The sequence below is a fragment of the Halichoerus grypus genome, chromosome 2 (genome assembly GCF_964656455.1).
Source record: "Halichoerus grypus chromosome 2, mHalGry1.hap1.1, whole genome shotgun sequence".
NCBI classification, from domain to species: domain Eukaryota; kingdom Metazoa; phylum Chordata; class Mammalia; order Carnivora; family Phocidae; genus Halichoerus; species Halichoerus grypus.
Genome location: NC_135713.1, coordinates 158427962 through 158442150, shown reverse-complemented (window position 1 = coordinate 158442150; position 14189 = coordinate 158427962). Strand labels below are relative to the sequence as shown.

Genomic DNA, 14189 nt, shown 5'->3' with positions numbered 1-14189 from the left:
TTTGCTTCTTACTAGCAGGAAAACATCTCTATGACACTAGTAAGAAGATAAAGAGGCAGGACATACTGATGTGAGGAGGGATGTAAGGGCCATTGAAACCTCTTGGCCTCACTTTTTTTCAGAGTTACACACACATATGTGCTGGTAATTATTTAACAATCGGTGGGGGCTGTGTGTGGGAAGGAGGCTCCAATTTGTCATATTTGCTCATTTCTGTGGTGTAAATACTCTCCGCCTGGCAGATTTCACCTGGAGTTGGGAAGAGACACACACAGTCAGCTCTCCAGAGATTCCCAGGGATGGGGCTGGGGTGGGGGGAGAAAGGCCCTCAGAGAAACCACCTCCCCACGGGAAAGGGCAAGGTGGGCCTCAGGCCTTAAATGCAAGAGGCCTCAAACATTTGCTTCTCTTCACACAGACCCTGCAGGAGATCTTCCAGACTGAAATGACCATAGAATCCATCAAGAAGGCCATCAAGGACAAGTCTGCCTTCCTGAAGGTGGCTCAGACCAGACTGGACGAGCGCACCAGGAGACCCAACATAGAGCTCTGTCGGGACATGGCTCAGCTACGGTGAGACGGAAGTGGGCCCTGAGCAGGAGGGGAAACCTCGGGGCGCTCCTTGGGGCAACCCACCAGCCCCATGGCGGCTCCATGCTCTTTATGAAGGCGCTTCCTTCTGCTTTCACACCGGTCATATGGAAGAGCATAGTAAGAGTCATTGTGTTGGAGCCTTCTTCAGAAGTGTTAATAATTATTAATAATGGGCGTAGAATTTCGGTTGGGGAGGATGAATAAGTTCTGGAGATGGATGGTGGTGATAGACGCACCACAGTTTGAAAGTCCTTAATGCCACCAAACTGTACACTGAAAAACAGTTGAGATGGTAAGTTTTTTGTGTTATGTACATTTTACCACAATTTAAAAAAAAGGGAAATGGGTATTAAGGAGGGCACGTACTGCATGGAGCACTGGGTGTTATACGACAACAATGGATCATGGATCACCACATCAAAAACCAATGATGTATTGTATGGTGACTAACATAACATAATAAAATTAAAAAAAATAAAAATAAATAAAAATAAAAAAAGGGAAATGATATCAACACCATATACAAAAAAAAAAAAGTGATAATAAACGTGAAGCCTCATTCAGTGGGGCCAATGTGGCCTCTGGGTTCCTCTGCGCTTCCCTGGGGTCTAGAGTTTCCAGAATATCTCTCTTATAAGCAGCAGAGTGCATTACTTGCTGTGTGGTTTTCAGCGCCTGGGACTCATCAGAAAAGGGACTTGTGGTACCAGCTCCACTGACCCCTTTCTATTTGTTCTCACCCATTTGTTCTCATTGGCCTTTTTTGGCATTTATATCTACTGTCCCCATTAAGACCATCCTCATGGTCCCCTAGGACCCCTTCAGGGTCACTTCAGTTTGTTCTGTTCTCACTGGAAATCGAAAACAGCTGGACTTCATCAAGCACATCCCCCCATAGACATGGCCACAAGACTCTCATGCCGCCATTTATCCACCCAACACTAGGCGTCTTTCATCATGATGATGATTTTAACTTTGAACATTCCTTTTAGGATGGGCTCCTCAGGAATTGGGCAAAACTCCCCCCGCCCCCAACCCCGCCGATGTTCTGGCTTCATTTCCAATTTCCCAATATCTGTCAGCTTGTCTTTTCTTTCTGGATTTCTCCATGGCTTTTCTCAGGTCATGAAATGCTCTGTGCAGAAGCAAATCAAATTTATAGCAACTGGAGGAACAAAGGTGCCTCACTTCAACTCCAAATTCCTTTCTGGTGCCGTGGGGAAATGCCACTAGTCTCGTCTCCTACCTGGTTCCATGATGGGATTCCCTCATCGTCACAAAGGATTGATCCTAGGGATAAATCAGCTTTGAGCCCTGCCAAGGAAGCAAGTGTGGATTTCTTGGAGGGTAAGGGAGATCCTTGTTGGGCCAACAACGATGAAGACAAGAAAGATGGTGAAGTGGCAGGAGTAGAGTAGGCTGCCATATATGGATCTCATTCTGTGCTGAGCTCCATCCTCAGCTCCTTACACTACCTCATTCATCGTCTGCATTTCAAAAATAAGGAAACTGAGGCAGAAGCGTGTTGCGTGACATGGTAAGTAGAGGCATGGTTTGAGTTCTTGCCTGCCCCACTGCAGAGCCCTATCCAACCAAAGCAACCGTTTGCTTCTGCTTCCCCCATCTTTCACGTATGGTGCTTTTATCATCCCCCGATCGTGCTCCTGATCCCATCCAACCTCCTCAGTGCCCTTATGCAGCGAGTCAGCAAAGCGGATACTGTATCCCCATCTCTCTCTCATAGAGGATGAAACTGAGGGTCACAGAGGAGATCTTTACAGCAAAACGCCCTACCCATACAGCATGCATATTGTCTGTGTTGGATGCTAAGAAGCATGCTCTGGCATATATGCCAACGAATTAGCTGCATTTCTCCTTGTAGAGCTGTTGTCTGGGCCATAGCCATATAGGTGTGCACCCATGCTGGCTACACATATCCCCAAGTGGGTTCCAGAGAACCCCTCTTCCTACACAGCCCGTTCATTATTTAGGATTAGCTGTCCTCCACTCCAGAGGCCCGTCTGCGGTGTCCACGTGCTTCCGAAGAGTGTGGCAGTGAGTCCACGGCCATCTGGCCAGTTAGGATTAGATCACGAATTGTGGCTTTCTGCAAATCATATTAGGGGAAGTTGAGCGAAGTTTTATTCTCTGAGTTTCTGCAGTCACCAGAAGTAGAGACGGGGATCTATCAGTTGTTCAGACTGGCATTGGACAAACCCGGGGCTGTTTTTTAAAAGGGTTTTGAGTAGGGGCTCCTGGGTGGCTCAGTCATTCAGCGTCTGCCTTCGGCTCAGGTCCTGGGATCGAGCCCCGCATCGGGCTCCCTGCTCAGCGGGAAGCCTGCTTCTCCCTCTCCCACTCCCCCTGCTTGTGTTCCCTCTCTCGCTGTGTCTCTCTCTGTCAAATAAATAAATAAAATCCTTAAAAAAAATAAAAGGGTTTTGAGTAGTGGTCTAATTTGTTGTTGGAGTTATCAGACAATAGGCATTGAAGGCTGCTCCACAGAAGCCGAATTATTTTTACTTTTTCCCCCCTTCACAGCTACACGAATTTACTTTCCCTTTGCTTCCTATGGAATCCATACTATGTCCATTTCCTCTGCCCCTTTATTGACTTTAGGACAAAACCTACTTTTGTTTCCGTAAGGATTTCTTGTTCAAGTATTGTTGCCAAAAAGACCACGGGCTCAGGGGAGCGAGGACAGAGAAAAATGGCAGTTTTCATTCCGAGACTTTTATTTTCATTTACAGTGTTCTGAACGGGTCCTTTCAAAAGCAATTCTAACCATTTTTGGCATTTTTGGTGGCAGGCCACACCAGGTTCTGCTTTGCTTCAATAATCTTGGTACATTTAGGGCGAAAAACAAAAAAAACAAAAAAACAAAAACAAAAAACCAAAAAACGACGGTAGCTTTATTTGTATTTGAATGCAAAATGTTTTTTTCAGTTCTGTAATTTCCCCCCAAAATGAGCGGTTTCAGCAGAACAGCTCTCTGTGATCTGCCAAGAACAAGGAAGCCGAGGCAGAGATGTGGCCTTGATGGGTGAGAATGTGTTTCTAAGGGCACAAGGGGAGGGGAGTACAGGACCCCCCAGCCGTATTCACGCAGGAGTGGGAGGAAGGGTACTAGCAGCCTGCATTTTGTAGATCTTTTCCCTTTCCAAAAAAATAGAAAATCAAAAAAAATTTAAAAAAAAATCATTGATCTTTCAACATCTGTATTTTCAAAAGTTCTCTACCGGGATAAAATTTCCACTAGACTAGTGTTTGTCAGCTAGGAGTAAGGACTCATAGATCATTGTGCTCTGTTTCCTGCCTCTGGGTTCAGGGTTCCTTCTGAAGCCAGCGGAGTAGTGCAGGGGAAGGTGAGAGGCGGGCCCGGTGGGATTATACACAACCCACTTCCATAAACCCCATCCCTGGTACTGTTGCAGCAACCACCCCAAGTACCTGTTTCTTTGCTGGTGATACTTTATACCCTGGGATCTTCCAAGAGACTTCTTTTTAATCCACCTTGGATCGAAGCAACAACAGAAATGGGCTTTTAGATCGGTTCTTAGATTTTGTGTTTACCAATCGGAGACCAAAGGAAACTTTAGGCACTTAGGTTTCAGTTCCTTCCCCCGCCCCATTGAAAGTCTTTCTGTTTTCTTAACAGTGCAGCTTCTAAGATGAAGGGAGATGTATTGTGTGGATGCGTCTTCACAGCTTATTGTTGCTTCTGTGAGCCTTTTGTGAGCACCTTGCCCCTTTCGGGCTGCCTGCAGGTGTCTTGGGAGCAGACCCCTCCGGGCTGGTATAGGTGGGCACGGCAGAGCAGATAAATTTGCCCCGTTGCCCTCTTGTGGTGTTGGTCTCTAAAGGCCAAAGAGAGTTTAAGTCCCTCAAAATTGTGTTCCCTTTTGGTAAAATATTTACCGCATTCTTTCTGGCTTTAAAAGTAGCATCTGTTCATGATAGAAAAAAATCAGAAAAAGGAAGTAAAAAATAAAACCCATCTTGATTCTTTGTGCCATCGAGGGATAATCGAGGTTAGCGTTTTTTTTGTATTTGCCACCAGGCGTGTTAAAAAAATTGTGATCATGCTGCTTATGGGATTTTCTGTCCTGTCTTTGTCTTTATTTTTTTTTTTTTAAGATTATTTATTTGAGAAAGAGAGAGAGCGAGAGAGCATGGGCACATGAGCAGGGGAGGGGAGGAGAGGGGAGGGCAGGGGCAGAGGGAGCCTGATGGGGGCTCCATCCCAGGACCCCGAGATCATGACCTGAGCTGAAGTCAGACACTTAACTAACTGAGCCATCCAGGCGCCCCTATCTTGACTTTTTCTTTTTTTTTTTAAAGATTTTATTTATTTATTTGAGAGAGAGAGAATGAGAGACAGAGAGCATGAGAGGGAGGAGGGTCAGAGGGAGAAGCAGACTCCCTGCTGAGCAGGGAACCCGATGCCAGACTCGATCCTGGGACTCCAGGATCATGACTTGAGCCGAAGGCAGTCGCTTAACCGCTTAACCCCTATCTTGACTTTTCAAATCAACACCATATTGTGAGTTTCTTCCCTCATGGCAATTCTCTTTTTTCCAAAGTGTTGCTTGCATTGCTTCCATCATGTGGCTAGAGCATAGGTTATCATTAGGTATGAATGCTGTTTCCTCTTGTTTTCTCATACTACTACTCAACACAAGATAACACTGCGAAGAAATTATTCCTTTATTCTTCTATGTCACACGTTTCACCGTATTTTTCCCTGCAAGTTTTCTTGTTCAATTTCACAAGTAAGATTGAGATGCTTTCTGATGTTAAAATGAATTCGCTGAATACAGATCTCTAGGGAGTCCGAAATGAGAACCCCCTTCCCTGCCCTCTTGTCTCCCCTCCACTCAGCCTAAACAGCGGCTTCTGATTTGGTGCATCTCCTTAAAAATGTGCCGTTTGTCCTCTAAGAAGAAGGGAGCATGGAGGGTTTGGGGTAGAAAAATTGTTGCTTTGGTACCATCTTAATATTCTGTGAGCGCCCACTTCGTGCCGAGCACTACATGGGCCCCTCTGGTGGGGTTGCCCAATTTTGCAAATTGAAACTCAGGATGGCCAGTAAAATTTGAGTTTCAGGTAAACCATGAATGGTTTTCAGTATAAATATATCCCACATATTCAGAGAGACAGCAAGTAGAATGGTGATTGCCAGGGGCTCAGGGGTATGGGGAGTCAGTGTGTCATGAGGACCGAGTTTCAGTTTTGCAAGGTAAGGAGTTCCGTGGATGGACGGTGGTGATGGTTGCACATCAGTGTGAATGCAGGGAACGCTGCTGGAACTGTTCACCCAAAAATGGTTAAGACTGTAAATTCTCTGTTGTGTGTCTTTGATCACAGTTAAAAAAATACTTACACTAAAACAATTGCACATGTATCTGAAATTCAAATTTAACTGGGCATCCTGTGTATTAACCTGGCCACCCTACACGGTGGGGATTACAAATAGAAATGGTCTTACCCAAGGGGGTCCTGGATGCTGAAGCCAACATCCCGGGTCTCTGCTTCTGTCCTTTGCTTGCAGGGAGCTGAGACGGTAGGGGCAGGAAATGGGACCCAGTTCCTTATTATGGCCAGTGAGACTCCTTATTTCCTTCTTAGTTTCCTGGATAACTGTGCGAAGCTTATAAACACATGTGGGCCGCGTGCCTGTGGGGAGGGAAGCTCATCAGTCCCCCAGCTCAGTTTCCTTGTCTGTGAAACAAGGAAGCTGGGCTTGATGACCTCTCACATTTATTTTGCAGCTGCAGAGTTCTGTGAAGCTAGACTGTTGCCTTGGTTTAATAATAATTTTAACATGGCCTGGATATTCTTCTGTGCTGGTGAAAACCCTTTCTATCCCTAAGGACACACATATCTTTATGTGGTCGCTGTTCTCTTTACATTACTGTATGTTTTATGTTTTATTTTTATTTTTTTTTTAAGTAGGCTCTACGCCCAATGTGGGGTTTGAACTCATGACCCTGAGATTGAGAGTTGCATGCTCTACTGAATGAGCCAGCCAAACACCCCTGTATTACTGTATATTTTAATTAATTCCATGCACCTCCAGTCTGCTGATAAATGGATTCCCAAATAAAGAAGCCCTTAATATTGAATCACTAGTTACAATTTGATAAATTTGAGTTGTGTTTTTAGCTGACCAGAGTTAGGCAGGGGAGCAGCATGGTAATTAAAAGCAGCTGATGGGTAGTTCCAAGCAAAACTGTAAGGAGAGTTATCTAAATTTCTTATACCTCAGTTTTGTCATCTGTAAAATGGGGATAATCGTAGTATCTACTTCATGGTGGTGTTATGAGGATTAAATTGTCTGATCGTGTAAAATACTTAGAATAATATATACATATATATGTGTATATATATATAGCATATATATATATATATACACATATATATAATAAAGTAGTTAATAAATGTGTTGCTATTATTATTATTGTCTTTTTATAAACTGTTCCCTAATTTTTTTCTTAAGTGACCACATAGTCATCTCTCCTCAATATAATTGGCCAAATCAGTGGGTAAAGGAGCCCCTGCTTAATTTCTCCCCAGGAAGAGAAAGACTTTCTAAATATAAACACAATGGAAGAAATCACAAAGAAAGAGAAAGATTTGGCTTACTGTAAAAAAATTGAAATCTTACATACAGTAAATACGTCATAACCAAAATTAAAAAGGCAAAAAATGAATTAGGGAAAACATTTGCCAGAAGCAAAGCAGACCAAAAAAAAAAAAAAAAAAAATCAATATGCCTAACATGGAAAGAGCTCTTTGCAAATGAGTCAGATAAATAGTAATACCTCAGTAGAAAGGGAGCAAAGGAGAGAAGCAGTTCACAGAAGAAATGCAACAAGCAACAAGGCCAAAAGACACCTGTTTGCTAATAATCAGGGAAATGAAAATTGAAACAGTATTGACTAATATAATTTGAGGAGATGCTATAGGCTTTTCCATGAAATGAATTTTTTCTTTTTTGTCTTAATGAAAAAATATGTCTTTTTTTTTTTAATCATCACAGGGTAATTAGAACTATTAGAACTACAACCCATTTCACTGTTTATACAGCCGATTTCAAGCCTTATCCTGTTCTATTACGTTTTCGACAATTACAAATATATTTAGTCTGGGAACTTGAGGCATTGCCTTGGGATGTTGCTGGGGGGCAGGGGCATTATAATTTCAGGAATGCCCCATTAACTAACCCCTCCCACTGCTCTTGTGCTGAATTCTAGCCACTGAGTAAACTTGGGTGTCCCCCTCTTCCTAACAATGAAAATAATTCGGATTATAAAAATGTAAGAAAGTCCAGCTAAGCTTTGATTTTTCCCATTTTTATTATTTAAAAAAATGTCACGTGTTTACAAGTTTTCCCTTTTTAAAAAATACCATAATATGTGTGTGTGTGTATGAAAACTTGATGGTAAATTTGATGGTGTCCCTAAAATATGCTTAGTTTGCCTTTTGGGTTCTGGGCGTTATAAATGGGAGTGGCGCTGGCCTGATTCTAGAACCACAAGGAAGCCCAGTATTGCTTCCTCTGCATGTTTGTCCTGACATTGGGATGACCCGTGTGCCTCTGGGAGCTCCGTGTGCACTCAGCCCAGCAGCTTCCAGTAGGACTTCAATAACCCTGCAGGCCCTTGATTCAGCGCATAACCAGCCTGCAGACTGTGACTTCTGCTGATCTAACCTGATGCCTCTTTCCTCACGCAGCCTTGTCAACGAAGTGTACGAGGTGGACAGCACCATTCAGACCTTGCAGCAGCGCCTGAGGGACGCGGAGGACACCCTGCAGTCGCTGGTCCACACCAAGGCCACCCTGGAGCATGACCTGGCCGTCAAAGCCAACTCCCTGTACATTGACCAAGAAAAATGCATGAGCATGCGCAAGACCTTCCCCAACACCCTTCGGCTGGAAGGCTTCTGTTAGGGGACCCCACCAGGAGCCAGCAAAGTGGAACCACAGCCCTGTGGCAGCTAATTTAAATGGAGTGCTAATATCTTCACTTATTAAAGGATTGTGTTGATAGAAATGTAAACAACGTCCTGTCTTGGAGAGTGTTTTGTTTTACGTCCAAACCTTCATTTTGTACTATTTACTAGGCTTCTGAGCTATGGTAAGGATATAAAGAAATATAATCAATCTAATAGAGAAGGTAAAAAAAAAAAGATTATTTGTATTATTATTCTTGTTCTCTGTGTAACATGAATGGGCTGGAAAGGAGAAATGTATTTCCTCTAGGCAGTGGGGGCAGGAATCACAAATAGGGTGGATTTTCAGCTCTGCCTCAGAGGAAACCCAGAGGAAAGGAGAAAGGCCCTTGGGTATGTAGTGGTTGGAGGTAGTCTGAGCAAAAACAAGGGTGAAACAAATACACAGTGTATTTGGAACAATAATGAGACCGGTTTGATTGTGATTCATAATGCAGGGTATATAACATGGGGAGACCTTCAACTCCAGGTCAAGGAGTTGGGGAGAGCTGACGGACACCTCTGAGCAGGAAAATGGCCTTATGAAATTGCGATCAAGCAACGATATTAGAGTGATGGCAGTAGAAACAAAGAAAGGAGAGATGCAAAACATATTCTAACCAATCAACAGGACTTGGTAACTCTTTCCGTGGGAACTGAGTGCAAAGGGGTCCAGGATGACAGAGGCGTTGACCCTAGATGGGTTGCAAAATGGGGCATTGCTTAAATTCCAGGAGGTCCTGTGGTATCCCAGGGGTTATTGCTTAAAATAACTTTTTCTTTATTATAAATGAAAAACATTTGCATGACATATTTTGGAAATGGAGAACACACACACATACCAACTCCTAAAAAGCACACGTTATCATAACACCCAGAAATGGTCACTGAGGTTTGTCAACATTTTATTTTTTGTGCTCTCAATTCCTTTGCTTTGACTCTATGTGCATATAATATTTATCTACACATGTGGGTATCATGTAATGTTTATGGTTATTTACATATATAAATATGTCACTGGCTGTTTATCCACAGCATCATTTTCGAAAACCTTTCCTTTCTACCTCCAAAAACCAATTCATATTGCTTGTGGGAACTTGAGAAAATACAGACAACAAAAGAAGAAAATAAATGTCTTCTATATTTCTAAACTAACTAGGTATTTTGATATGCATAGATTTTTATTTCTATATTTATACACTGGTGCTCCTCTCAAAATCAGAATCATTCTGAATAAAGTACCTACTATGTGTCCGATACCATTCTCAGTGCCTCATTCACCTCAACCCATTTATGCTTCTCCACTTAATCATATGTACATTTTCCATGTCATTAAACATCTTTTCACAACTTCATTTTAATGGCTTTTTGACATACCATTGCATGGAGGTTCTAGAATGTTCTATCACCAATTTTTTGAAAAAAAGCTTTTTTACAGTGTGTTGTCATATTGCCCTCCTGAAAATTGTGTTATTTTGTACTCCTGCCAGCAGTCTATGACAGGGTGTGTCTTTCTGCATCTTTAATAACTCTTTCTGATTTTTTTTGTTTTTTACCATTCAATACTATAAAAATGATCTTAATCGCTTTAACATCTTGTTCTTTGGACCCTAATGATGTAGAGCATTGTTCCCTGGGCCTTTGAATTTTTTCTGTTAATTGCTTGTTTTTGTTATTTGCCTATTTCCCCTGAGTATTTATCTTTTTTTTTTTCCATTTATTTGTGAGAATTCCCTGTATATCAACCATAGGACACTTTCGCCATAGGTACCAAACATGGATTCTTTATACGGCACTTGCCCTTACATTTTGTTTATGGTTTTTAACGTACAGAGGGTGAAGTGTACAAATGTTTCCATTATGGTTTATTTATGCCTTCGGAGTTACACCGGAAAAGCTCTTCCTCATCTTAAGATTATTTACTTGTAATTTCTTCTAATTCCTCTAGTGTTTTCTGAACTTACATTTAACCATCTGGAATTCAACCTGATAGGATGTCGACAGCATTCTGGCTTTGAGTCCTTTGACACAGAAGTCCTGAGATGGGGGGTTACCAGAGGGAAAGGTTTTCTGCCTGTTATCCTACTTGTCACTTAGGTGTAGCCCCCTCTCTCCCATTAGCTAGCTAGCATCTCTCTGTCTATCCTCTCTGCTCCCATCTAAGCACTGTTGATTAACCCCAAACCCCATCTCTCTCTCTCTTTCTGTTCCTTAAAAGTCTCTCAGACCTTGGTTAGTCAACTTCATGAAACATCTCAAAATGCTAGTAGAGTTGACGTAAACATGGTAAGCTTGGACCAGGGGTATTTTTGTGGTCTCAGTATATCATTTTAGAAATCAAATTGTAGGTTTTTGTCCTTCTCCCTTCACTTCTAATGGAAACAAAGATCTATAAGTTCCACTCGAACACTTAGGCAATGAGAGTAATCAAGCGTTGATAGTCATCACTTTTAGACGACAGTAAGAATAAAAAGAAATCCCACATGTCTCTAAGTTGTTACATGTTTCGGGGAAAATCTTACCGACTTTTTCCATGAATTGTTACCTTTTTTAAGGACTATATGCCTGTGGAGTTTTTTTCCTTAAACATACGTTGTTGGCATTGCAAGAACGTGTTGGGAAGAAAACATAGTTCAGACACAGAAAAAGGCCAGTTTTCCTGTTATTTCGGTAAACCGTGGGCAAGGCTAAGTTCCACAAATAAACATTCGGTTACTAGTCTTAAATGTTGTGGCCACTTCACGAGGATAAATATTCTAATGCTGAAATCCACGAACAGCTAAGAATCACAAAGTGCGATCCTGTTTAAGAATCACAGGCCTGCAGATATCAACACAGGATGTGGTTTTATATATTCAGGCCCCAAGTATCTTTAATACTATGTGGCTTTAAGAAGGGCTGCTGGAATGTCAAAGGCTTCCACCTTCCCCAAGCATCATTCAGATTTAGAAATGCGCGTAACTGCCCCTAAATAGCCAAGTCACCTATAATTTTAGTAATTTCCATTTATGCCTCCGGGGAAGTGTTGTCATAAACACCTCACCTGGCACTTTTGAGTCCTGAGTTCATGCTGTAAATAGCTGAGCTGGGGTCTGGTTTTAGGTTATAATTTTTGTTTTGCTCTGAAAACAGGGATGGAGTCCTTCCCTTTGTGCACAGGGCTGACCCAAGGCATACACGAAGAGGCAGAGTGGCTGCTCATTGTCGTGTCCCCAGGTTCCCCTGTCGGTGTCCACTCTGCTAGACCTGACCCTTCCTTCAACTGTTCCCAGTAGTGCTGTGTTCACCCTTGGCATGATTGCCAAGACCAGCCTTCTGTGCAGAGTGGTCTGATGGCCTCTTTGGAACCCCATATATTCATGAATTCGTGGGGAAAAGAGACAATATTTAATCTCTTCACCAGAGATGGACAATAGATTTCACCTTGCAGACCAGCTCCAGACCTTGGTAGTGTGTATTTATGGAGTGTTGAGTTGAGAAGGATTCTCAGGTCCCGGGTGAGCTTGGACTGGTAAGAATCTAGAGGAGCCCTAGGATAGCGTTGTCTGCAAGGGATCCAGGACAGAGAAGAGGCAGCATAAATACAATAAACCCTGCTCTAAGTTGTTCTGAATCCTCCTCAGCTCAAATCTTTCTCTGTCAACATCAAAAAGGTTCTGTTTTGTGAACTATGGCTCTTTCCCTCTGGACCTTGCTATTTGCTAATTTTGTTGGGAGCTTTCTGCTGCCAACTTTTTCCTTTTAGTGAAATGACCTTCTAAAGAGCTCACCAGGACCAAAATGCAACTCTGGTGGCACATGGCACAGTGAGGAGGGAGCTTGTTGGGGAACAGGGAGCATTTTACTGCTGTTCTAAATGGTACCTCATTGTGTATGGATGGATAAGGCTGTGGGAACCATACAAACTCCTTGTTTTTCTCTATTACTTTTTCCTCCTCCCTGTAAGGTGAAGTGATAGCTTTGGACTAAGTTTCAAGGTTCTTGTCTTGGGTATTTTAGCTCTTCAGTCACTCAGACGTAAGGATGCTTTTCCTACTCCCCTGCCCCCCACCAAATGGTGCTCTGCTTGCCTGAGAACCTGCTCTTTATGGAAACTTACGCATTTACTGATAACAAAGATCATGATATGTATTGGGGGATATTCTTTTATTTGCAACAAGCTAGTCGGTTTCAACTTTCAACCCCAGGTCACTTGATGTGTGTAGCAAAGATGGAGGCTTTTTAAAAGAGATGAGGCCAGGAAGTCTGAGAGGAAAATAATAAGCTAGGGCCACAGACAAGATTTAAGAGCACCACCCATACCATCAAATGAAAGATTAAAGCATTGACATTTTATTTATTTAGATTTATTCATTTATTTGAGAGAGAGAGAGAGAGCATGTGCCCATGAGTAGGGGGAGGGGCAGAGAGAGAAGGAGAGAGAGAAATCCTCAAGCAGACTCCCCGCTGAGTGCAGAGCCCGACTCGGGACTTGATCCCAGGACCCTGAGATCATGGATCATGACCTGAGCCGAAACCAAGAGTCAGATGCTGATCTGACTGCACCACCCAGGAACCTCAAAGCATTGACACTTTAAAATAATGCTGGAAGGGGTATCCAACTTTCTCAGTTCCCTAAAAGGTAGATGTAGTAGATATTTCTCAGGGTCTTGTGGGAAAATAACCATACGTCCAAGTATTCACATCTTTGCAAAATCCTCTCCTCTCCTTGAATATAGGCTGACTTTCCGATCACTTGACCCAACAGAATGCAGTCTAACATTGTGCCAATTCTAGGCCAAGGCCTTGAGAAGGCCTGGAAGGTTCTGCTTTTATGCTCTTGAGACCTAGCTGCCACGTAAGAAGTGTGACTGCCCTGAGATCACCATACTGGGAAGGAGCCCAAACAGCCACATGGAGAAGCTCATGTGGGACAGAACTTCAGCCAATAGCTGCACATGGGCTCGTAGGGAGGCCAGCACCAGCTGCCAGTCATGTGAATGAGACCATTTGAATCTTCCTGCCTTCCCAGTGCCTCTGCTGACACCATGGGAGGTAGAACTGCCCAACCAACCTATAGAATCATAAGAAATAATAAACTGTTGTCTTAAACTACTAAGGTCTTGGATATTTTTAAGACTCAGGTTTCTTGAGTTGCTCATTACTATGTTCTCATCATAACCACAACAATCTCATGAGAGAGTTATTATTGCCACTCTGCAAATGGGGAAACTGAAGCTCAGAGAGGATGCATAACCCCACAGTTGTTAAGCAACTAGTCTGAGGTTACTCAGATAGAAATGCTGGATTACGTGTTCAACCCCCTTATCTGACACTGGAATATGAGCTCTTAACCACTATTTTATACTGTTAGAAGGTCTCTAGGTAGTTCTTCTTAGCAATAACAACAACAACAAAATGTGTAAAATGATGGCACAGGGCGCCTGGGTGGCTCAGTCGTTAAGCGTCTGCCTTCGGCTCAGGTCATGATCCAGAGTCCTGGGATCGAGCCCCGCATCGGGCTCCCTGCTCAGCGGGAAGCCTGCTTCTCCCTCTCCCACTCCCCCTGCTTGTGTTCCCTCTCTCGCTGTCTCCCTCTGTGTCAAATAAATAAATAAAAT

The 14189-nt window shown here is 42.9% G+C and overlaps 1 protein-coding gene across 1 annotated transcript in view; it reads left to right on the top strand.

Moving 5' to 3' along the window:
• TEKT3 (tektin 3) overlaps positions 1 to 8548 on the top strand; it is a 29595-nt gene extending 21047 nt beyond the window's left edge. The window contains exons 6-7 of the mRNA XM_078066439.1: positions 419 to 573; positions 8332 to 8548. Coding sequence (XP_077922565.1) covers positions 419 to 573; positions 8332 to 8548 — 372 coding nt within the window. The remainder of the gene's footprint in view (positions 1 to 418; positions 574 to 8331) is intronic.
• The last annotated feature ends 5641 nt before the right edge of the window (positions 8549 to 14189 follow it).